The following is a 24,374-nucleotide window of genomic DNA, read 5'->3' as shown; positions in this document are numbered from 1 at the left end:
GAGTGTACTTCCCACTTCTGGGACTCAAGTTTGGCTAACCAGTTTCCCTGAATCCCTTCACATTCCAATAGCTCATCAAGTCCCAAAAACCAATGTCCCCAAAAATAAATTTTTGACCTAATTTTTTGCTGCATGAAGTGTATAACAGAAAATGGAATTGTTAGGAAAATCCCACCTTTAGTCTCAAAAAACTACTGTACTGTATGTACTATACAGTTATAAACGTACTGTACATGTTAAAATTGTAGTAGAGCAACCAGTGCTATTGCTGCTGGTGACAACCATCCAGAACATGCTATAACATGCATTACAGCCATCCACAATATGCCATTTCATTTCTAATACCAGGGAAGCAAAATCCCTCTTCATGTGCATCAACCTTGAAAACTTTTTCCTTACAGATTTGCAGATTATTTTGAGCTTGGATATAGTGGAGGTTAACCTCATTGGTTACCTTACTACCACTGTGAAGAGAGAGCTTTTTGGCATAGCATATTTTAACAGGATTTTGTATTTATCATTTACTCTCTCTTTTCTTATTAGTAAAGTGCGATACTCATGATTAATGATAGACAGGCTGTTTATGCTGTAATTTCAATTTCAAGCTTAAATGAAACAAAAGCAAGCTGAATATCATTGGAGCCTCAATGTAATGGAGCATGAATACGCTGCTACCCTTGCATTGCAGATCAGCTCAGACAATGAATACTACTGCATTATTGTAATACTTGTATAAATAATGTCAGTGCATTCGTAAATTCATATTAGTGGCCAGATGGATGAATATTGGATGAGTGACGTCATTTGTGTAATCTGGAGTACATCGACAAGAATCGAACATTTCCACTACTTTAAGCTCAATTTCAGGCTACTATCAGTCATGAAACTAGTCAGAATCATCTCTATTTCAGTATCTTCCATTCTATCAAATGAGACCAAGAAACAAAGAATATACCCATAAAAACCATACAGAAATACATTGGACCCCCGGTATTCGATGTCATCGGTATTCGATAAATCCGGTATTCGATGCATTATAACGCAAAAAAATTGCCTCAGTATTCGATTGAAAACCCGGTATTCAATACGATTCATACGAGACCTGTCCATGTGTGGCCTGAACTGCCCCGTGTGTGCCAGTGTTTACAAGCCAGCCAGTGTGGGCGCATCTTAGGATACATTCGGTACATTCCATATTATCCATATTATCACTGTTTTTGGTGCTTCTTTCTGCAAAATAAGTCACCATGGGCCCCAAGAAAGCTTCTAGTGCCAACCCTTCGAGGAAAAAGGCACTAATGACTACTGAAATGAAGAAATAGCTAATTGCAATGTACGAAAGTGGAGTGCATGTGTCGGAGCTGGTCAGGTTGTATAATAAACCCCAATCAACCATCTCTACTATAATGATCAGGAAAACGGCAATCAAGGAAGCTGTTCTTGCAAAAGGTGCAACTGTGATTACGAAACAGCGACCGCAAGTGTTAGAAAATGTTGAGAGACTGTTATTGGTGTGGAAAAAATGAAAAACAGATAGCAGGAGATAGCATCTCTCAAGCGATCATTTGTGAAAAGGCTAGGCAGTTGCATGACGATTTGGTAAAGAAATTGCATGCAACTAGTGCTGATGTGAGTGAATTTAAGGCCAGCAAAGGTTGGTTTGAAAGATTTAAGAATCGAAGTGGCATACATAGTGTGATTAGGCATGGTGAGGCTGCCAGTTATGTTGTGCGACAGAAGTCCAGTGACTCTCAAGCTGGTCCTAGTGGCATTAAAAGAAGGGAAGTAACCCCGGAAAAGGACTTGCTACCTCAAGTCCTAATGGAAGGGGATTCCCCTTCTAAACACTAACACCTCTCCCCTCCTCCCATCCCATCAATCATCACCAGATCTTCATTAAAGGTAAGTGTCAATTATTTTATTGTTATTGTAATTATTCTATTGCATTAAACTTAATATTCCATGTAGTAAAATTTTTTTTTTTCATACTTTTGGGTGTCTTGCACGGATTAATTTGATTTCCATTATTTCTTATGAGGAAAATTGATTCGGTTTTCGATATTTTCGGTATTCGATAAGCTCTCAGGAACGGATTAATATCGAATACCGGGGGTCCACTGTACAGTGGACCCCTGCATTTCGTCAGCCGCGGCTTTCGTGAAATCCGACTTTCGGCAAGTTTTTTCACGAAGATTTAGCTTCGCGGTTTGTGATTGGACTCATGATTCAGAGACCATCTGGTACGCATCCACCGTCAGCATCAACACAAAGCCAGTCACCATTCACACTCAGTGTGCCATTGTTTACCAGCAAGTGACCATCACCCTACGGGTTCATACGGTACATTTCATAATCCATTGTTTTTTGTGCTTGCAACTGATAAATAAGCCACCATGGGCCAAAAGAAAGCTCTTAGTGCCAGCCCATTGCTAAAGAAGGAAAGAAACGATAGAATTCAAGGAAAAACTCATAGCAAAGTACCAAAGTGGAGGAGAAAGAGAGAGGGGAGACTGTGCCTTCTTCAGTGGTTCTACGATATGTACAATACTAAAGCAGCAGGTATCGTTAAAGGCTATACTGCCAGCCAGCGGTAAAGTGTAGAATTAACAGTGTAGCAAGTAAGTTAAGAGAGTAAGTGATAGAAAAACGACACGAAATTAACTCTCCAATGTTGTTGGATGTGTATAGGACCACTGAACATACGCCGCCCTGCTATCTTCCACCACCCTAAACCTCTGCCAGTATCTCCTCCATCAAACTAACTAATTAAACTAACATCTCCTCCAAGGTAAGTGTAAATATAAAAGTGTAAGGATAAAAGTAAATATTATTTTTATTATCACACCGGCCGATTCCCACCAAGGTAAATATAAAAGGACCCCAATGGAAATAAGTCACTCTGACTTTTTTGGGTTATCCTAGATACCTTACACATATGCTGCTATGTATGATAATCTATGTACATAACTCTGTTTGTGTATACCTGAATAAACTTGCTTATTTATAAACTAAAATGTAAATATTTCTTATTTATAAATTAAAATGTAAATACTATTTCTTATTTATAAATTACGTACATTGTGTGAACAGTGGTGGTGGATTCTGCTGCTGCCTCACTACCACTATGTACAGCTTCTCTCAGTGGCCCTTATAAACCCAACAACAACACTCCCACTACTTACTCCTCTCATACATTATGACATATTTTATTTATTCTAGAGTATATATCATGGTTCTATGTTATTAACATTGTTTATTATGTCATATTAGATGAATTGTGATAAATAAGCTGTAGATGATATTAGCATCATATTGAAACACAAACTCACCTCCCTCTCCCTCCTACCTGTCTTCCATGCACCAACAAGAGCCAGTAAAGGTAAGTGTGACGTTAAATGTTCATTTATCCATTTCATTAGTGCTTTATATTTATTTGTCACTGTTTTCTGTATGTAAATCTATATTTTATCTTCAAAAAAATTATTTTTTGTTAACACTTTTGGGTGTCTGAAACAGATTAATTGGATTTACATTATTTCTTATAGGGAAAATAGATTAGCCAATCGTGAATTTCGCCATTAGGCAGACTCTGGAACGGATTAATCATGAAACTCGGGGGTCCACTGTACACTGTAAAGTTGCTGTTTTAACCAAAAATACGTTCAGTTTTTTCTCATGCACTATGCTGCAGGATTTTTTTTAATATGGTGCACACTTACTACATAGACCCATTCTCTCATATTTAGGTCCAAATTTACCCCTCACAGCTTATGAGCGAGTTGAGCTCATGGCATAGTGCTACAGAACAGACACTGGCTTCAAAGCCATTATAACATTTTTAATGGGTCTGCAATGCTTCATGGTTTTAAGGTGAATAACAGCTAAGTTCATTGATGAATACTGAAAAATAACTTTTTTGTGAAAGTTGGTGGAAATATTTTTTTTTTTTATTTATGTACAAAAATTACCAGGTGTTGTTTGGTCCAGAGAGGAGGCATTGGCTTCAGTGATTGCAGTGGAAGCCGTAGACCTTCCTGTAGATGGAGCAAACATTAACTACCAAGAGCAGTTGCCACCTCGAACAGGTAGAGACTCATTTCTTCACTTTGGTTGAAGTCTGAATATTTGTTTTTTGCCTCTGATAAAAAAAGAAGATTAAAAAGCAATTAATTTGTTGTACTTAATTGCATCGTTCTTTGTACAAAATTAAAATAATTTTATACTTTTTCATTTAGTCCTTATTGACAATAGAGCTTTAACCAATATGCCTCAGGTGTATCTTTGCCTAATTGGTTTCACTGCTCATAAATCATCATACTTTCATACTATTAAGTTACTGATTAGTTATAGCACAGATCTCATATGTAGTTAACTCTCCAAAATAGTTTTGACTTTGTCAGTTTTTCTGGCAGTTAATAAACAATTTTTTATTATATAAATAACATTTTAAATAATTAAATAACATTTTCACTTTTTTGATTAATTTTTTCTTTGATTTATAACTTTTTTTTATTTTGGATTTTGCAAATATTGAGTCATTTTTCTTCAGCATCTACATCAATATTTTATGAAGAGTCATGTAAGTTTGATTAGGTTTGATTTCTTGTTTATGTATTAGCCAACTGTAGCATTTATATATCTGATAAAATTTGGCATATAGCATCTATATCTCCAATTAGAGTATCTAGACTTGCTCTGTGTATTTTTATAGTTGTATTAACTGCTTCATTGTCCAGACCCCTGATCTGAGAATTGCTCTTAATGAATTTTCAAAAAAAAAAAAAAAAAAAAAAAAAAAAAAATCTTGTGAAATTATAGAGAATCTTTTTTCAAAGGTAGTGAAATCAAAAGTACGAAATTTGATGGAAAACTGGCAAAATTACATTTTTGTGAATTTTGCTGTGTCAGCAGTATTTACGCTTTGGCGATTCTGTCCACTTTGAGTCCCGTTTTAGGCCAATTATGTTGTTCCTATTAACCAAATTTTTAGCTATTTTGCTAGCATGACTTCCATTTTATTGATTTAACACAAACTACCCAGTCAACTATTTCAACCAATCACTGAAGTGATCAGAAATTGGTAATTTGGCCAATTTTACACAAATTTCAAAATATTCCTGTTTCAAAATAAGAACCCAGAATAAACAATGCAGACAATCATGGCACTAATGTAACATTTCCTCTGTTCGTTAGTTACATTCCCAGGCTTTACACAGGAATTCCATTTTGAATTTTTATTCACACAAAGACTAAGAGATTTACTGTTATACAATACACACTCTCCTCACTTAACGACGTACTCGTTTACCAATGCCTCAGACTTACGATGGGCTCTCTGACCAGTACTCATACCTAAATAATGTAAATTAGAGCTGATTTCCTCTATTCTGTTTATTTCAATATACAGAACACTACTGTATAAACATTTAAAAATAAAGTATACCAGGAATGTTATAAATGGTGCAAAAGGTGACATTAAAACAATACCAAAGATGGTTGACAAAAACTTACTACCGGCTGGGTTACAAGTATCTTTAGCAGGTTAAATCACTGCCACCAGATGTAGACCAAACGAAATGTAAACTTTGCCAGATGGACTATTGTCACACCCTGCGTCATTATGTACTGGAGTGCGATAAAATTAATGAATTTAGAAACAACTCACTCAGAAGTGTTCAAGAAATGGCTAAGTATTTTATCCACAGTGGTATATTACAGACCATTCTGGAGAAATACCCTGACTTTGCTAGCTGTAAATAAAGCATTACCACATATGTGCATGTGTGTGTGTGTGTGTGTGTGTGTGTGTGTGTGTGCACTCACCTAGTTGAGATTGCAGGGGTCGAGTCCAAGCTCCTGTGTGTGTGTGTGTGTGTGTTTGTGTGTGCGTGTGTATGTGTATGAGTGTGCGTGTGTGTGTGTGTGTGTATGAGTTTGTGTGTGTGTGTTTATGTGTGTGTGTGTGTGTGTGTGTGTGTGTGTGTGTGTGTGTGTGTGTGTGTGTGTGTGTGACTCAACAATCAATATTTGCACCAATAACTCACTACAGTTGTGACCGGGTGTGGAAGTGTGAATTGCTCATTACTCTAAAATTTGTTCATGATTGTAGCCATGTATAAACGCAAGTAATCATTCTTACAGTATTCATTACCTTTGTAACTTGTGAGTTCATTACCTTGTACCTAGTTCAGCCATCAAAACTTTGGGGCCCAGTCCCAGGACCCATTGTGTACCTCTATAATCTGTTAATACCTTTGTAACTTGTCATGATTGTGACTAGACCTACCTGGAGTTCATTACCTTTGTAAATTGTGAATTCATTACCTCTGTAACTTGCTCAGCCATCAAAACTTTGAGGCCCAGTCCCTGGACCCATTATGTACCTCTGTAATCTTTTGACTACTGCCCACAGGATGGGTATGGGGTGCATAATAAACATATTAAACTTAAAACCATTATAATATGCTCCTCACTTAGCGACGAATTTGTTTAACAACATGATCTCAGGAACGGAACTCTGTTGTTAAGTGAGGAGAGGCTGTATTGTAATAATTGTATAAATAATATCAGCACATTCGTGAACACTTGTTAGACCCACCAGTTGGACATGTATTGAACGAGTGACGTGATTTGCTTGCTCCTGAGTATTGACAAAAATTTAACTTTTCCACTTCCTTGAGCTCAATTTCAAACTATTTTCATACCTGAAAGCAGTCAAAAATCACCTCTATTTCTGTAATATATCTTCCATTCTATGAAATGAGACCAAGAAACAGAGAATACAACCATAAAGGACATACAAAGATACACCCATTCTCTTGTCTGGCCCAAACTTACCACTCGCAGCTTATCTGAGTGAGCTGAGCATGGACAGTGACCTCAAACCCGTATTATGGCACAGATGAGAGAGTGGTTAAAATAGTAAATGAAATTATCAGAAAACTGATATATTACTGTTTAATTATTATTTTTACTATAATAAGTGAGTGTGTAAAAGGAGAGCAAACAATAGAGTGGGAGAGGCACTGTCAAAAAATTTTGCTGAAAATAAGAAAAACTTTTGGAGTGAGAAACAAGTTAAGAAAGCCTAGGGAATGCATAGATTTGTCAGTAAAACAGAGTAGGAGAGTTAGTTGGTGGGGAACTGGAGGTATTGGGTAGATGGCAAGAATATTTTGAGGAACTTAAATATTGATGAAGAAAGGGAGGTGGTAATATCATACACTGGCCAAAGGGGTACAGTGGAACTCTGGTTTTCGCATGCTCCAGTTATTGGATGATTCAGTTTTAGAATCATTTTTTGTACAAAATCTTGCTCCGGATATCGGACCTTAATCCCGAAAGGATGTATTAAACGCGTCCGCCTGGGCCGTTCATACATTTGTGACTCACTCGTGGGCACATTAAGTGTCTTGTTTAACGTTAATATAGACATTTTTCATTAATCCATCTATGATGTTTTCTTCAAAATTATATAAGAAGCACGTTATATAGCATAGTATAAGCATGCAGTGTATATTTAAAAATAATCACTCTTGGGCACATTAAATGTCTTATTTTACTTTAACATCGACATTTTCATTAATCTATCATTTATATTTTCTTCAAAATTATTTAAGAAACACGTTACATAGCATTATATAAACATGCAGTGTTTATATTCCATCAAAGGATGGTAGTTGGTTTTCTCTCTTTCTCTGGTCGAGCATTAGAGAAAACTGAATGAATCTGCATCTGGCGTTTGTTTATAATTCTCGGAATGAATTATTCATTGCTTCTCCCTTTGTTTATGATGGCATCTAAAGGTAGTTGTTAGAAATGATTAAACTCGGTAAACAAAGTATATTGATGGTAATAATGGGGCTCTGGGGCACATTAAATATGTAGGTATGTATGTAGCCCAGGCTACCTACCACTTACCTACCTCTGCCAGCTACCTACATGTGCTGGGTACCTACATCTACTGGCTACTTAGTAAGTAATTAAAGTTTATTCAGGTATACACAAATAGTTGCATAGATTATCATACATATCAGCATATGTGTAGAGATCCTAGGATAACCCAGAAAAGTCACACAGTGACTTCCTACAAAAAAGTACTACTCGCCTCTCGCTCTACATTAAGACTACAAATATTTTAAGGTAAGTAATGAATGTGGAAGAGTTGGTGGATGACCACAGGGAAGAGCTAACCACGGAAGAGTTGCAACACTATAGTTAATTTTTAAAAAGATTATTTTTTGTTGTAATTTTTGGGTGTCTGGAACAGATTAATTGTATTTACTTTATTTCTTATGGGAAATATTGATTCAGTTTTCACACGTTTCAGTATTAGAACAGCCTTCAGGAACGGATTAAGTTCGAAAACCAGGGTTCCACTCTGTAGCATCTTTTAGGAGTGAAGAAGAGCAGGATGTGAGTGTGGGGGAGATGTATGAGGTATTACGTAGAATGAAACTGAGTAAAGCAGCTGGAACTGATGGGTTCACAACAGGGATGTTAAAAGCAGAGGAGGATAGTGTTGGAGTGGTTGGTGTTTTTGTTTAATAAATGTATGATTTCCAGCATGCATGCGTGAACATGTTAGACAGGAGTGAATGGAGACGAATGGTTTTTGGGACCTGATGAGCTGTTGGAGTGTGAGCAGGGTAATGTTTTGTGAAGGGTTTTAGAGAAACCGGTTAGACGAACTCGAGTCCTGGAAATGGGAAGTACAATGCCTGCACTTTAAAGGAGGGGTTTGGGATATTGGCAGTTTGGAGAGACTTTTAAACTGTCATATCGGAGCACCTCTGCAAAGACAGCGATTATGTACGAGTGTTGGTGAAAGTGTTGAATGATGAAAGTTTTTTCTTTTTAGGCTTTTCTTTCTTTTTTGGTCACTTTGCCTCAGTGGGAAATGGCTGACATGTTAAAAAAAAAAATGTATGAAAGAAGGGAAGGTACCTAGAGATTGTCGTACATAGTTCCCTTATATAAAGGGAAGGGGGACAAAAGAGATTGTAAAAATACAGGAGAATAAGTTTACTGTGTATACCAAATATAGCGTATATTTTTATTATTATTAACACATCAGCCTTTTGCTTCCTCGGACAAAGTTCTTTCTCTCCACAGACTCCTAAGTGCACCACTCGCCCTTTCACCTCATCAGTTCTGTGATTCACCTCATCCTTCATAGACCCATCTGCTGACACGTCTACTCCTAAATATCTGAATACATTCACCTCCTCCATACTCTCTCCCTCCAATCTGATATCCAGTCTTTCGTCACCTAATCTTTTTGTTATCCTCATATCCTTACTCTTTCCTATACTCACTTTTAATTTTTTTTTTTTTACATACCCTACCAAATTCATCCACCAACCTCTGCAACTTCTCTTCAGAATCTCCCAAAAGCAGCGTGTCATCAGCAAAGAGCAACTGTGACAGCTCCCACTTTGTGTTTGATTCTTTATCTTTTAACTCCACACCTCTTGCCAAGACCCTAGCATTCACTTCTCGTACAACCCCATACATAAATATATTGAACAACCATGGTGACATCACACATCCTTGTCTAAGGCCTACTTTTACTGGGAAATAATCTCCCTCTCTCCTACATACTCTAACCTGAGCCTCACTATCCTCGTAAAAACTCTTCACTGCTTTCAGTAACCTACCTCCTATACCATACGCCTGCAACATCTGCCACATTGTCCCCCTATCCACCCTGTCATATGCCATTCTAAATCCATAAATGCCACAAAAACCTCTTTACCCTTACCTAAATACAGTGGACCCTCGACCAACGATGGCATCGTATAACGTTAAATCCAACTCGAGATACATTTTAACGCAAAAATTTTGCCTCGACTAGCACTAAAAACTCGACTAACGCGATTCGTTCCGTTCAAGACGCGTCCACATGTGGCCTGAGCGCGCCTCACTTGTCCCGTGGGTGCCAGTGTTTACAAGCCAGCCAGCTACTGCGGTCGCATCCAAACATACAATCGGAACATTTCGTATTATCACGGTGTTTTTAGTGATTGCACCTGCAAAATAAGTCACCATGGGCCCCAAGAAAGCTTCTAGTGCCAACCCTACAGCAAAAAGGGTGAGAATTACTATGGATATGAAGAAAGAGATCATTGCTAAGTATGAAAGTGGAGTGCGTGTCTCCAAGCTGGCCAGGTTGTACACAAAACCCCAATCAACCATCGCTACTATTGTGGCCAAGAAAACGGCAATCAAGGAAGCTGTTCTTGCCAAAGGTGCAACTATGTTTTCGAAACTGAGATCGCAAGTGATAGAAGATGTTGAGAGACTGTTATTGGTGTGGTTAAACGAAAAACAGTAAGCAGGAGATAGCATCTCTCAAGCCATCATATGCGAAAAGGCTAGGAAGTTGCATGATGATTTAATTAGAAAAATGCCTGCAACTAGTGGTGATGTGAGTGAATTTAAGCCCAGCAAAGGTTGGTTTGAGAGATTTAAGAATCATAGTGGCATACATAGTGTGATAAGACATGGTGAGGCTGCCAGTTCGGACCAAAAAGTAGCTGAAAAATATGTGCAGGAATTCAAGGAGTACATAGACAGTGAAGAATTGAAACCTGAACAAGTGTTTAATTGTGACGAAACAGGCCTGTTTTGGAAGAAAATGCCAAGGAGGACCTACATTACTCAGGAGGAAAAGGCACTCCCAGGACATAAGCCTATGAAAGACAGGCTTACTCTGTTGATGTGTGCTAATGCTAGTGGTGATTGCAAAGTGAAGCCTTTATTGGTGTATCACTCTGAAACTCCCAGTGTGTTCAGGAAAAACAATGTCCTCAAGGTTAATTTGTGTGTGCTGTGGAGGGCAAACAGTAAGGCATGGGTCCCTAGGGACTTTTTCTATGACTGGTTACACCATGCATTTGCCCCCACTGAAAAATTACCTCCTGGAAAATAAATTGGATTTTAAGTGCCTCCTGGTATTAGACAATGCTCCTGGTCATCCTTCAGACTTGGCAGAGCGACTTTCTGGGGACATGAGCTTCATCAAGGTCAAGTTTTTGCCTCCTAATACCACTCCTCTCCTGCAGCCCATGGACCAGCAGGTCATTGCAAACTTAAAAAAAAACTACACTAAAGCTATGTTTTAAAGGTACTTTGTAGTGACCTCAGAAACTCAATTGACTCTAAGAGAGTTTTGGAGAGATCACTTTAGCATCCTCATTTGTATAAACATTATAGGTAAGGCTTGGGAGGAAGTGACTAAGAGGACCTTGAACTCTGCTTGGAAGAAACTGTGGCCAGAATGTGTAGACAAAAGGGATTTTGAAGGATTTGAGGCTAACCCTGAGAAGTGTATGCCAGTTGTGGAATCAGTTGTGGCATTGGGAAAGTCCTTGGAGTTGGAGGTTAGTGGGGAGGATGTGGAAGAGTTGGTGGAGGAGGACAATGAAGAACTAACCACTGATGAGCTGCAAGATCATCTTCAACAGCAAGAGGCCAGACCTGAGGAAACTGCTCCGGAGGAGGGGATAGAGAAATTGAAGAAGTTGCCTACTTCAAAGATTAAGGAAATGTGCGCAATGTGGCTTAAAGTGCAAACCTTTTTTAATGAAAATCACCCTCACACAGCTATTGCAAGCCGTGCTGGTGACTATTACACTGACAATGTTGTGAAACACTTTAGGAATGTCACAAGGGAACGGGAGGTACAGGCCTCTGTGGACAGATATGTTGTGCGATAGAGGCCCAGTGACTCTCAAGCTGGTCCAGTGGCATTAAAAGAAGAAGGGAAGTAACCCCGGAAAAGGACTTGACACCTCAAGTCCTAATGGAATGGGATTCCCCTTCTAAACACTAACACCATCCACACACACCCCTCCTCCCATCCCATCAGTCATCACCAGATCTTCAATAAAGGTAAGTGTCATGAAATTGTACATGTCTTCTTCAGTTTGTGTGTATTAAAATTAATATTTCATGTGGTAAAATTTTTTTTTAGTACTTTGGGGTGTCAGGAACGGATTAATTTGGTTTCCATTATTTCTTTTGGGGAAAATTAACTCGACTTATGATAATTTTGACTAATGATGAGCTCTCAGGAACAGATTAATATCATTGGTCAAGGGTCCACTGTACTGTTCACCTATATGTTTCACTGTAAACACTTGGTCTACACACCCCCTACCTTTCCTAAAGCCTCCTTGTTCATCTGCTATCCTACTCTCTCTCTTACTCTTACTTCTTTCAATAATAACTCTACCATACTCTTTACCAGGTATACTCAACAGACTTCTTTCTTTCAACACACCGGCCGTATCCCACCGAGGCAGGGTGGCCCAAAAAGAAAAACGAAAGTTTCTCTTTTTAAATTTAGTAATTTATACAAGAGGAGGGGTTACTAGCCCCTTGCCCCCGGCATTTTAGTCGCCTCTTACAACACGCATGGCTTAAGGAAAAAGAATTCTGTTCCACTTCCCCAAGGAGATAAAAGGAAATAAACAAGAACAAGAACTATAAAGAAAATAGAAGAAAACCCAGATGGGTGTGTATATATATATGCTTGTACATGTATGTGTGGTGTGACCTAAGTGTAAGAAGTAGTAGCAAGACATACCTGAAATCTTGCATGTTTGAGACAGAAAAAATATACCAGCAATCCTACCAGCCTGTAATTGTTTTACAAGATGGTAGGATTGCTGGCGTCTTTTTTCTGTCTCATAAACATGCAAGATTTTAGGTATGTCTTGCTACTACTACTTACACTTAGGTCACACTACACATACATGTACAAGCATATATATACACACCCCTCTGGGTTTTCTTCTATTTTCTTTCTAGTTCTTGTTCTTGTTTATTTCCTCTTATCTCCTTGGGGAAGTGGAACAGAATTCTTCCTCCGTAAGCCATGCGTGTTGTAAGAGGCGACTAAAATGCCGGGAACAAGGGGCTAGTAACCCCTTCTCCTGTATAGATTACTAAATTTAAAAAGAGAAACTTGTTTTTCTTTTTGGGCCACCCTGCCTCGGTGGGATACGGCCGGTTTGTTAAAAAAAAAAAAGTGTGCGTAGTGTGACCTAAGTGTAAGAAGTAGCAAGACGTACCTGAAATCTTGCATGTTTATGAGACAGAAAAAAAGGACACCAGCACTCTTACCATCATGTAAAACAATTACAGGCTTTCGTTTTACACTCACTTGGCAGGACGGTAGTACCTCCCTGGGTGGTTGCTATAACTCAACAGACTTATTTCCCTGTAATTTTTGCACTCTCTTTTATCCCCTTTGTCTTTATACAAAGGAACTATGCATGCTCTCTGTCAATCCTTTGGTACCTTACCCTCTTCCGTACATTTATTAAATAATAGCACCAACCACTCCAAAACTATATCCCCTCCTGCTTTTAACATTTCTATCTTTATCCCACCAATCCCAGCTGCCTTACCCCCTTTCATTCTACCCACTGCCTCACGAACTTCCCCCACACTTACAACTAGCTCTTCCTCACTCCTACAAGATGTTATTCCTCCTTGCCCTATACATGAAATCACAGCTTCCCTATCTTCATCAACATTTAACAGTTCCTCAAAATATTCCCTCCATCTTTCCGATACCTCTAACTCTTCATTTAACCCGTAAATGGTCCAAGCAGATCTACATTCATATGCGTAGTGCTCCAAAAGTAGATCTACGTTTTTTTTTTTTACATATTTTCAAATATAACAAAAAAAAGTAGATAGTTTTTTACGTGTTTTCAAATGTAAAAAAAAAAAAATCTACTTTTTTTTACATACTTTCAAATGTTGAAAAAACGTATGTATACGTTTGGACCGTGTACGGGTTAATAACTCTCCTCTCCTATTTTTAACTGCCAAATCCATTTGTTCCCCAGGCTTCCTTCCTAAATAGAGCATTCCATGAATCTGGTCCAGGTTCTGAGCGAGTGGGCATGTTATCCATTTCTTTTTTGAAATCTATGAGATTTGTACTGTCAGTTGGTTGGTCTGCGTGGCCTTCTGGAGTGAAAAATGTTTTTGCATTCTCTATCCTATTGTACACAAATAACCCGCACATAGAAGAGAGGAGCTTACGACGACGTTTCGGTCCGACTTGGACCATTTACAAAGTCACACTGTGTGACTTTGTAAAAGTCGGACCAAAATGTCGTCATAAGCTCCTCTCTTCTATGTGCGGGTTATTTGTGTACAACAGGATAGAGAACGCAAAAAAAATTTTCACTTCAGAAGGCCACGCAGACCAACTAACTGACAGTACAAATCTCATAGATTTCAAAAAAGAAATGGATAACATGCCCACTCGCTCAGAACCTGGACCAGATTCATGGAATGCTCTATTTATAAAAGAGTGCAAAGTACCACTAGCACAAGCCCTCGGTATTCTTTGGAGAAAGAGCCTAGATCTAGGTGAAATACTAGAGACCTTCCCACATCATAAAAATCTTTGAAAGAGTGATGAGATGGCAGATTACAAATTTCATGGAATAGCACAACCAGCATAACCCAAACCAGCATGGGTTTAGAGCAGGACGATCATGCTTGTCACAACTGCCGAACCACTATGACAGAATTACGGAGGCATTGGAGTGCGACTAAAATGCAGTTGTGATATACACAGGTTTTGCAAAGGGTTTTGAAAAATGTGATCATGGAGTGATAGCACACAAAATGAAGGCCATAGGCATTTCAGGGAAGGTAGGCAGATGGATTTTCAAGTTCCTAACACACACAACACAAAATGTAGTAGTAAATAGAGCAAAATCCAGCATCAGCAAGGTAAAAAGCTCGGTTCCCTGAGGTATTGTCCTTGCACCTCTGCTGTTTCTCATCCTCATGACAGACATATATAAAAAAACACCCATCACAGTTTTGTATCATTTGTAGATGACACTAAAATAAGCATGAAAGTCACTATGTTAGAAGACACTGAAAAATTACAGGAAGATATAAGCAATGTTTTCCAGTGAGCAGTGGAGAACAACATGATATTAAGTGGTGATAAAGTTTCAGCTGCTTAGGTATGGAAAGTATGAGGAACTCATAATGAACACTGTATACAAAACTTGATAGGATCACTATATAGAACAAAAGGAACATGTGAAAGACTTGGGAATAATTATGTCGGCTGACTTTTCTTTTAAAGAACATAAGACAAAGATCATGACAGCCAGGAGGATGACTGGGGTGGGTATTGAGAACTTTGAAGACAAGGGAAATAATGTCAGTGGTAACTTGAAATCACTAGTGCTTCCTCATTTAGAATATTGGCCAGTGCTGATGGCCCCATTCAAGGCATGAGAAATGTCAGAGCTTGAACAAATACAGAGATCATTTATGGCCCACATAGAGCCAGTAAAGCATTTATATTACTGGGAACACCTTTAAAGTCTTGAACATGTACTCACTGGAGCAGAGGAGAGATGCACAATAATATAGTATACCTGGAAAGTCCCCAAGGGCCTGGTCCCAAATCTGCACACTGCCATAACATTCTGGAGCGAAAGATAGGGGAGAAAGGGCAAAATAAACTCGGTGAAAAGCAGGGGTGTGGTGGGCACAATAAGGGAACACTATCAATATTCATGGCCCCAGATTATTCAACGTCTTACCAGAAGATATCAAATACTGCTGAAACAAGTGTAGAAATCTTCAAGAGAAAACTGGACAAGTATCTTCATCAGATGCTGGATCAACCAGGCTGTGATGGATATGTGGGGCAGCAGCCCTCCAACAACAACAGCCTGGTTGACCAGGAAGCACCAGACAAGCCTGGCCAATGGCCGGGCTCTAAGAGTAGTAAGACTCAAAACTCATCAAAGGTATATCAAAGGTAAAGGTAAGGTAGCATACACAGAAGCAGGAAGCCACTGCTGTGTATTCGGATTGTTCCAAATCCACTGATGAAGCAGGATACACAACTGTTCACACTATCTTTACAGCAGGGTTGTATGTTCTCTTTGCTACTGTTACTGACATTGCTACCATGTCTGCTTCATTATTTGTTGTCTCTGGCTAAAAGCACATTGCAAGTAATTCACACTTTTGATTCCTTTAATTTCATTGCCCTTTGCTTTCAACACTGACCATGCTGCACCTTTAGCAGACACAAAAATTATTTTGTTAGATCCTAGGCCATGCGAAAATTAAGGAAAATGAACTTGCAGACTCTTTGGTGCATTTTGTAATTTAGGAACTTTATATCATCAGCAGGTATTTTTTCCTTATTTGGTATCATACAGTGGACCCTCAACCAACAGCATTAATCTGTTCCAGAGAGCTTGCCATTAGTCGAAATTGCCGTTGGTCGAATTAATTTTCCCCATAAGAAATAATGGAAATAGAATTAATTCGTTCCTGACACCCCAAAGTCTGAATTTTTTTTTTTTTTTTTTTTTACATGAAATATAAATTTCCTGACACAAAAACGAATGGGACATGCAAAATAAGCAATAATTAAATGCCACTTACCTTTGTGGAGTTGTTGTTGAGTGATGTGCCAACAGCAGGGGAGATTCAGGATTGTGTATTGCTTGGAAGGAGAATCCCCTTCCATAAAGACTTCAGGTACCAAGTCCTTTGGTGGTGTTACCTCTCCTCTTGTTTTTTTAATGCCACTAGGACCAGCTTGAGAGTCACTGGACCCCTGTCGCACAAAATAACTGTCCAGAGAGCTCTGTTTCTCACGAGCCCTTAGGATTTCCCTAAAATGGGACACGAGTGTGTCATTGTACATGTTGCCAATGCGTCTTGCAACTTCTGTGACAGGATAAAATTCATCCATAAATGCTTGCACCTTTGTAAACATTGAACACATTTCCCTAATCCTTGACGAAGTCATCTTCCTCCGTCTCTCTCCATCCTGCTCTGAAGAACAACCCTGAGATGTGATATGTTGCTGTTGCACCTGAAGCTCTTGCAGGTCTGCAGTGGTTAGTTCTTCCTTGTCGTTCTGCACCAACTCTTCCACATCCTCGTCACAAACCTCCAACCCCAAGGACTTCCCCAATGACACAATAGCTTCCACTACTGGCATAGGCTCCTGAGGGTTAGCCCCAAACCCTTCAGAATCCCTCTGTTCTATACATTTTGTTCTCCAAGCAGAGTTCAAGGTCCTCTTAGTCACTGAGGATATTGAAGTGATCTTTCCAAAACTCTCTTAGGGTCAATTGAGTGTCTGAGGTCACTTCAAAGCACTTTCGAAACACTACTTTTGTGTAAAGTTTTTTGAAGTTTGAAATGACCTGCTGGTCCATGGGCTGGAGGAGAGGAGTTGTATTAGGAGGCAAAAACTTCACCTTAACGAAACCAAACTCCCCTGCAATTTCATCTTACAAGTCATGAGGATGAGCAGGAGCATTGTCCATTAACAGGAGGCACATGAGTGACAATTTTTTTTCCTGGAGGTATTTTGTCAGTGGGGCCAAACACACCATAAAACCAGTACAAGAAAAATTCCCTAGTGACCCATGCCTTACTGTTTAATTTCCACAGCACGCACAAATTACCCTTGACGATATTGTTTTTCTTGAACACTGGGAGTATCAGAATGATACACCAATAAAGTCTTCACTTCACCACTAGCATTACTACACAACATTAATGTCAGCCTGTCTTTCATAGGCTTATGTCCTGGGAGTGCCTTTCCCTCCTGAGTAATGTAGGTCCTGTTTGGCATTTTCTTCCAAAACAGGTCTGTTTCGACACAGTTAAACACTTGTTCAGGTTTTAAGTTTTCAGTCTCTATGTATTCCTTAAAGTCCTTCACATAATTTTCAGTCGCATTTTTGTCTGAACTGGCTGCCTCACCATGCCTTACCACACTGTATGCCACTATGAATCTTAAATCTCTCAAACTAACCTTTGCTGGCCTTAAATTCATCAGCAGCAGCACTATTTTGAGGCATTTTCTTAATGAGATCATCATGCAGCTTCTTTGACTTTTCACAAATTATCGACTGAGAAACACTATCACCGGATAATTGCTTTTCATCTATCCATACCAATAACAGTCTCTCTACCTTTTCACTTATTTGCAGTCTCTGTTTTGAAAACATACTTGAACCTTTCGCAACAACAGCTTCCTTGATTGCCTGTCTGTTTGCGGAGCACATGGACATATTTCAGATGTTTTCATTATTTAAATGGATTAATTGGAAAAAGCATTTTATACAATAAAGCGCTTGATTAGATAAGTACGTTACTTAATGCTGCTAGTTGGTTGAGAAGGTCGACTATATTTAGATTTGAGAGTATATTCTTATAGTATTTATGGTGTATTCTTATTTTCTTAGTCTCATTTGATGGGAATACAGAAGAGCATGTTATAGGAAATAAAAGTGAGATTCTGATTAGTTTACTGTAAAGAGATCTTGAGAAAATGGAGCTCAAAGTGCTTCAGAAATGTTTGATTTTTGCCCACATTGTTCAAATGAAACAAGTAACACGTGTTGTCCAATAAATGTCAGCTAGCCAGTCTAATATGCACAGTCACGAGTAGGTGGATATTGTGTTTACTAATTATTGCCAATGTAGTAGTCTGCATAGCATTAAATCTTCTCTATTTTTGTGTGAATAAAATTAAATAAAAAAGCAGAAATTATTTATAACAGGGCCTGGAGACAGCTGAAAGTGAACAGAGAAAAATTTTATTTTAGTTCCAGGAATGTGCATTGTTATTCTGGGCCTATTTTGAAACTGACATATTTTAATTTGCATAAGAAATTGGCCCAGATTGCAATTTCTGACCCACTTTATTGAGTGAATTTGGGAAATCAGTAAATGGGCAGTTTGTGTTGTACTTGATCGCTAGACAAATGGAGTCCTAAAGAAATATATGAGTTTGGTGGACTGGATCAGTGGAATTGGACAAAATAGGGCTCAAAGTGGTGAAATGCTTGATGGTAAATATACGCCACGAGTGCATTAACTTTGTGAGAGCATAATTCTTTAAGTTTTCTATCAGATTTACATTACTTTTGGTGTCATTATCGCCAGGAAAAGATTCTATCATTTCATAAAAATTTTTTTAGTCTCAAATGTTTTCTTGACATAGGAGGAGACACTTCAGGATTTAAATTTAACAATCAAAAATTGCTGCACAGCTATCTCCCACCCAGGTAGGAGAAAGCATAAAAAATAAACACATTCACTGTCTTTCAGTCATATTTTTCCCAAGTTATTTTGCTTTTGTAAATATGTAAAATGAGCAGGGTAATATTTTGTAGAGGATTCTGGGGAAACAGTTGAATCTGAGCGAATTCTGGAGTAAAATACAATGCTTCCACTTAAAAGAGGGGAGTTTGGGATATTTACTGCTTGATGACATCTAAGCTTGCCTTATCTATTATCTCGTCGTACCTCTTCAAAGACAGTGATAGTGTGAATGATGGTGAAACTATTTTTTTGGTGTGACCCTGTTTGGTGGAACTAATGGCATGTTAAAAAAAAAAAAAAAAAAAAAAAAAAAAAAGAATGCTACTCAGTGAGAATAAATTAGTTCATACACTAAAAAAAACCTTGTTTTGCACAATTAAAATGCAAGTTTCACGTGTGTATGGTAGGGGCCAGTTACAGTTTAAGCAGAAGTCAAAAATATTTTACAGAATAAAAAGAAATAGGTATACAGTATACAGAGTACATACAGGACTGCTCACTTCTGGTTAGTGTGACTTTGTAAATAGTTCAAATCAGACAGAGAAATGTGCATTGTCAAACTTATCTCTTTTATGTGGAGTTGTTGTGTATACGTTCAGTCACCAGTGTGCCTTTTTGATGGGGGCAAGATGTGTGGTGTAGTGTGCACAACCGTTTATTATCATAGGTTTGATAGGCAGCCTTATACATCGTGTCAAAACCAATGTTCTCATATTACTCACTGTTAGTTCCTTGGTTTGGAGAAGCTCGGACTCTTTAGAGGCATCCTTCCCACCTGCGGGGATAGATGAACCTTGAGTGCTAGTGAGTGGCTACAGGTAGTGGTAAGGTGGAGTATTCGTCCATCTTCCATGAGTATTTCTTTGAGTGTAGACTGTATTTCATGTAAGGAGAGCATTTTAACATTCCTTGCTTTATTATAATTCTTATTACTTTATTATAATTGTTCAATTTTAGTGTACAACTTCTCACTTAGTGACATATTAGTTTACAAACACACCTTGAACTTCGATGGGCTCTCTAACCATTATTTATATCTAAATAATATATGTGTGGAAGCTGATTTCCCCTATTCTATTTATTTCAGGATGCAATTACACTAGTACTGTATAAGCATAAACATTTAAAGAAATATACCAGAAATATTTATAGTATTGTGAGAGGTGACATTAAAACAATTAGCAAAGATAGTTGACACAAATTCAGAACCATTATAATATATATAAGCAGTGACAAGTTGTTTGGAACATGTAGAACACTATAGAGAACACTGGAAGACCTCTTGGCCCCATACTAGGTCCCTTTTACAGTTCATCCCATAATAAACATTTACCTTGATTTTCAGTACTGCAAGAGAATAAGCTCTGAGTGTGATCCTCAAAATCAACCTTCCCACTCATGTGTACATCAGCCTAGTTTCAGACTACCCAGGGTCCCTGGCCTCAATAACCCAGCTAGGTGGGCTATTTCCCACTCATCAACTACCCTATTTCCAGGCTTAATACTTTCCTATGTCCTTTCTAGATACAAACTTATCTAATTTAATCCATTCTCTGGGTTCTCTCTTGGGAGAGACATCCTCAAGACAATGTCTCCCTTTATTAATACCTATCTTCCCATATACACATGATCAGGTCTCCCCTCATTCTTCGTCTAACAAGTGAATGTAACCAAGAGTCTTCAATACTTTCTTCCATAAGGAAGATTTCTGATGTATATATTAATTTAGATCATCCTCGCTGAATTGTTTCCTGTAATTTATGTCCACACATTTTATGTCTGGAGAGACCAGAACTAGGCATAATCAAGTGGGGAACTGCCTTACTAATGATGTATAAAGTTCTGTATAGCCTCTGGACTTCTGTTAACACACTTCTTGATATAAATCAGTAATCTATTTGCCTTATTCATGCAGCACGACATTGCTCTTGGTTTTAAGGTTGCTGCTCGGACCTATCTTATCTCTAACTTTTGTTCTATAGACCTGGAAAAAACTTTTTGGGTTAGTTTTAGAATCCCTAGCAACTTTAATTTCATAGTCCCTTTTAGCTTTTCTTATCCCCTTTTTAATGTCCCTCTTAATGTCAATATACTGATTCATAAGATGACCCTCACCTCTTTTGATACGCCTATAAATTCCTTTCTTATGCCCTAGTAGATATTTGAGCCTATTATTCATCCATTTTGGGTCATTTCTATTTGATCTAATTTCTTTATATGGGATAAACGCTCTTTGAGCAGCATGTATAGTGTTCAGAAAACTGTCATATTGATAGCTCTCTTCGTTACCCCAGTCAACAGATGATAAGTGTTCTTTAAGCCCATCGTAATCTGCTAAGCGAAAATCTGGGACTGTTACTGAGTTATCGCTACTATCGTACTTCCATTCAATGCTAAATGTAATTGATTTGTGGTCGCTAGCACCCAGTTCCTCTGAAATTTCTAAATTATTAACAAGGGATTCATTGTTTGCCATAACTAAGTCAAGCAGGTTATTTCCCCTTGTAGGTTCTGTCACAAACTGCTTCAAAAAACAATCCTGAAATACTTCTAAGAAGTCGTACGATTCTAAATTCCCAGTCAAGAAATTCCAATCAACATGACTAAAGTTAAAGTCTCCTAGAATTACTACATTATCGTGCCTTGTGGCCTTAACAATTTCCTCCCATAGTAGTTTCCCTTGGTCCCTATCTAAGTTAGGGGGACGGTATATCACTCCTAAAATCAGTTTTTCATGCCCCTCTGAAAATTCTATCCAAACAGACTCTGTATGTGTTACTTCAGACTTAATACCCGTTTTTATGCAACAGTTCAAGCGATCTCGGACGTACAATGCCACCCCACCCCCCCTCCCAATACTTCTATCTTCTTGGAACAATTTAAAACCCTGAATATGACATTCCGCAGGCATGTCCCGACTTTTTGAATTAAACCACGTCTCAGTTAAGGCAAATACATCAATGTTACCTACACTAGCAACTAATCTCAACTCGTCCATCTTATTCCTAGCACTACGGCAATTAGCATAATAAACATTGAAAGACTCTCCTTTCTCTTTACCCTTCCTGCTCATTTCTATTTTTCTACTAAACCTATTACCGTCTTTATCACCCAAGGTCCCTGGCTTTTCAATATCTATCTCGTTCTTATTATTACTAGTTCCCCTAGAACTCGTAATATTACTACACTGGGACTTCACTGTTTTCCTGCCAAAACCCATACCACTAACTATTCCTAGTTTAAAGTCCTAACTGCTCCCTCCACTGCAGTTGCCAGTGCTCCCACCCCACACCTAGATAAGTGAACCCCATCCCTAGCATACATGTCATTTCTGCCATAGAAGAGGTCCCAGTTGTCAATGAATGTTACCGCATTTTCCTTACAGTATTTGTCCAGCCAGCAATTGACACCAATTGCCCTGGACAACCATTCACTTCCAACTCCCCTCCTTGGCAAAATACCACATATGAGAGGGTTCCCACCCTTACTTCTAATTATTTCTATTGCTGACCTATACCTGCTAATCAGGTCCTCACTCCTACGTCTGCCAACATCGTTGCCTCCAGCACTGAGACAGATAATAGGATTGCTCCCATTACCTCTCATGATGTCATCCAGACGGCTAACAATATCCTCCATCCCAGCCCCAGGAAAGCAAACTCTCTGTCTCCTACTCCTGTCCTTCAAGCAGAACGCCCTATCCATATACCTAACTTGGCTATCCCCAACAACAACAATATTCTTACCTTCCTTAATGTCTTTCGTCGTGTCGTTCCCAGTAGTCAACTCACATTCGTCGGGTAGCACTGAGAATGTATTGGATGTTTCCACAACAGTTTCCACGGCAGTCTCTTTCTTCTTCATCGTTTCTACCTTTCCATTCGTCTTCTTGATCGTCAACTTCTTTCCCTGCTGTCCAGCCACTGACCAGTTTCCCTTCTTGACCTGAGGACTCAAAACAGGAGGACTACTACGAATCTTCTTGTTCTCCTCGGTCAATCGCCGAATTTCCAAATTCGCCAACCTCAATTCTTCCTTAAGCTGTTGGTAAAGTTGCTCGATGGAGGGCATCTTGCTTCAATTCTAGAGAGCGCGCAAACAGGTCTTCACAGAGCCAAGTACACGTCAACACTGCGCAAATGCCAACTCAATCAGGAGCTACTGCGCAGCACGTCCGCACGGCCCAATAGCGATGCGAACATGACATGGCCTTAGGAATGGAACTCCGTCGTTAAGTGAGGAGAGGCTGTACAGTAGGGCCCCGCTTTACGGCGTTCCACTAATACGGCGATGTCAAATTATGACCAAAATTTGCTATACGGCAAGCGGTCTTTCAAATACGGCACCCCCCCCACCCGGTTTGTTTACATTCTCCGTGACCACATCTATTATGTCAGGAAACTTTCCAAAATTTCAAGTGTTTTAAAGTTACTGCGTATTTTATATGTACTCTGATAATTATACTTATGTGTACCTGTACCTAAATATACTTACACACTGTGCTGGTGTGCAGGTACACATTAAAATCGCTAAGTCTCTCTCTACTCATGACGCCAACACTACGTAATAATAATCACTCTTCGGCACACTAAATGTCTTATTTTACATTAATATAGGCATTTTCATTAATCTATCTATGATATTTTCCTCAAAATTATATATGAAACCCGTTATATAGCATATAAACATGTACATACACTCGCAGAATAAAAATTGACGTAAGTATGAGATTTGTTTACAAAGCAGTTGTGTAGGTAGTGTCGGAAGAATTACGTTTTCTCTAGTCAAACTGGGGGATAACTGTAGAAAAATATTCTTTTCGTGTGCCTTTATATACAGCAATTCACGACCCTTGTGGTTTTAATGCTTTTTATAATAATAATAATAATAATAATAATAATATTATCTTCATTCACTCTAAAAATGGTGTGTTGCTGCTTGTTTATTCTGTACTAACTTGTACACAATGTAAGAGTATTTGTATTGTGAGGTAATTATTATTATAATAAAAAAATATTGAGGTAAATGTTTTACAAACTCTTACAAACGTACATGAATGAACTAAAAGTAGACACATATTAATATGTATTTATTTTGCCTGACCAAGTGATCACCCACTACCTGTTCAGTTTGTGTTCTTACATTGTCTCAACTCTGTATCTCGGTCTCTCTCTCGTTTACTCTTTCATTAACTAGTTGGCTCTCATTGATGATGGTGTCTAAGGTTAGCT

The 24,374-nt window shown here is 38.5% G+C and overlaps 1 protein-coding gene across 1 annotated transcript in view; it reads left to right on the top strand.

Moving 5' to 3' along the window:
- The window catches only part of EMC1 (ER membrane protein complex subunit 1), an 85,342-nt gene that overhangs the window by 50,004 nt on the left and 10,964 nt on the right, over positions 1 to 24,374 (top strand). Inside the window, 3 exon segments of the mRNA XM_070090793.1 lie at positions 3,972 to 4,085; positions 19,811 to 19,950; positions 19,952 to 19,972. Of these exon segments, the coding sequence (XP_069946894.1) occupies positions 3,972 to 4,085; positions 19,811 to 19,950; positions 19,952 to 19,972 (275 nt within the window).

Source organism: Cherax quadricarinatus, chromosome 33 (assembly GCF_038502225.1).
Source record: "Cherax quadricarinatus isolate ZL_2023a chromosome 33, ASM3850222v1, whole genome shotgun sequence".
NCBI lineage: Eukaryota > Metazoa > Arthropoda > Malacostraca > Decapoda > Parastacidae > Cherax > Cherax quadricarinatus.
Note: the sequence above shows the minus strand (reverse complement) of the source record. Positions and strands in the feature narration are given on the sequence as shown.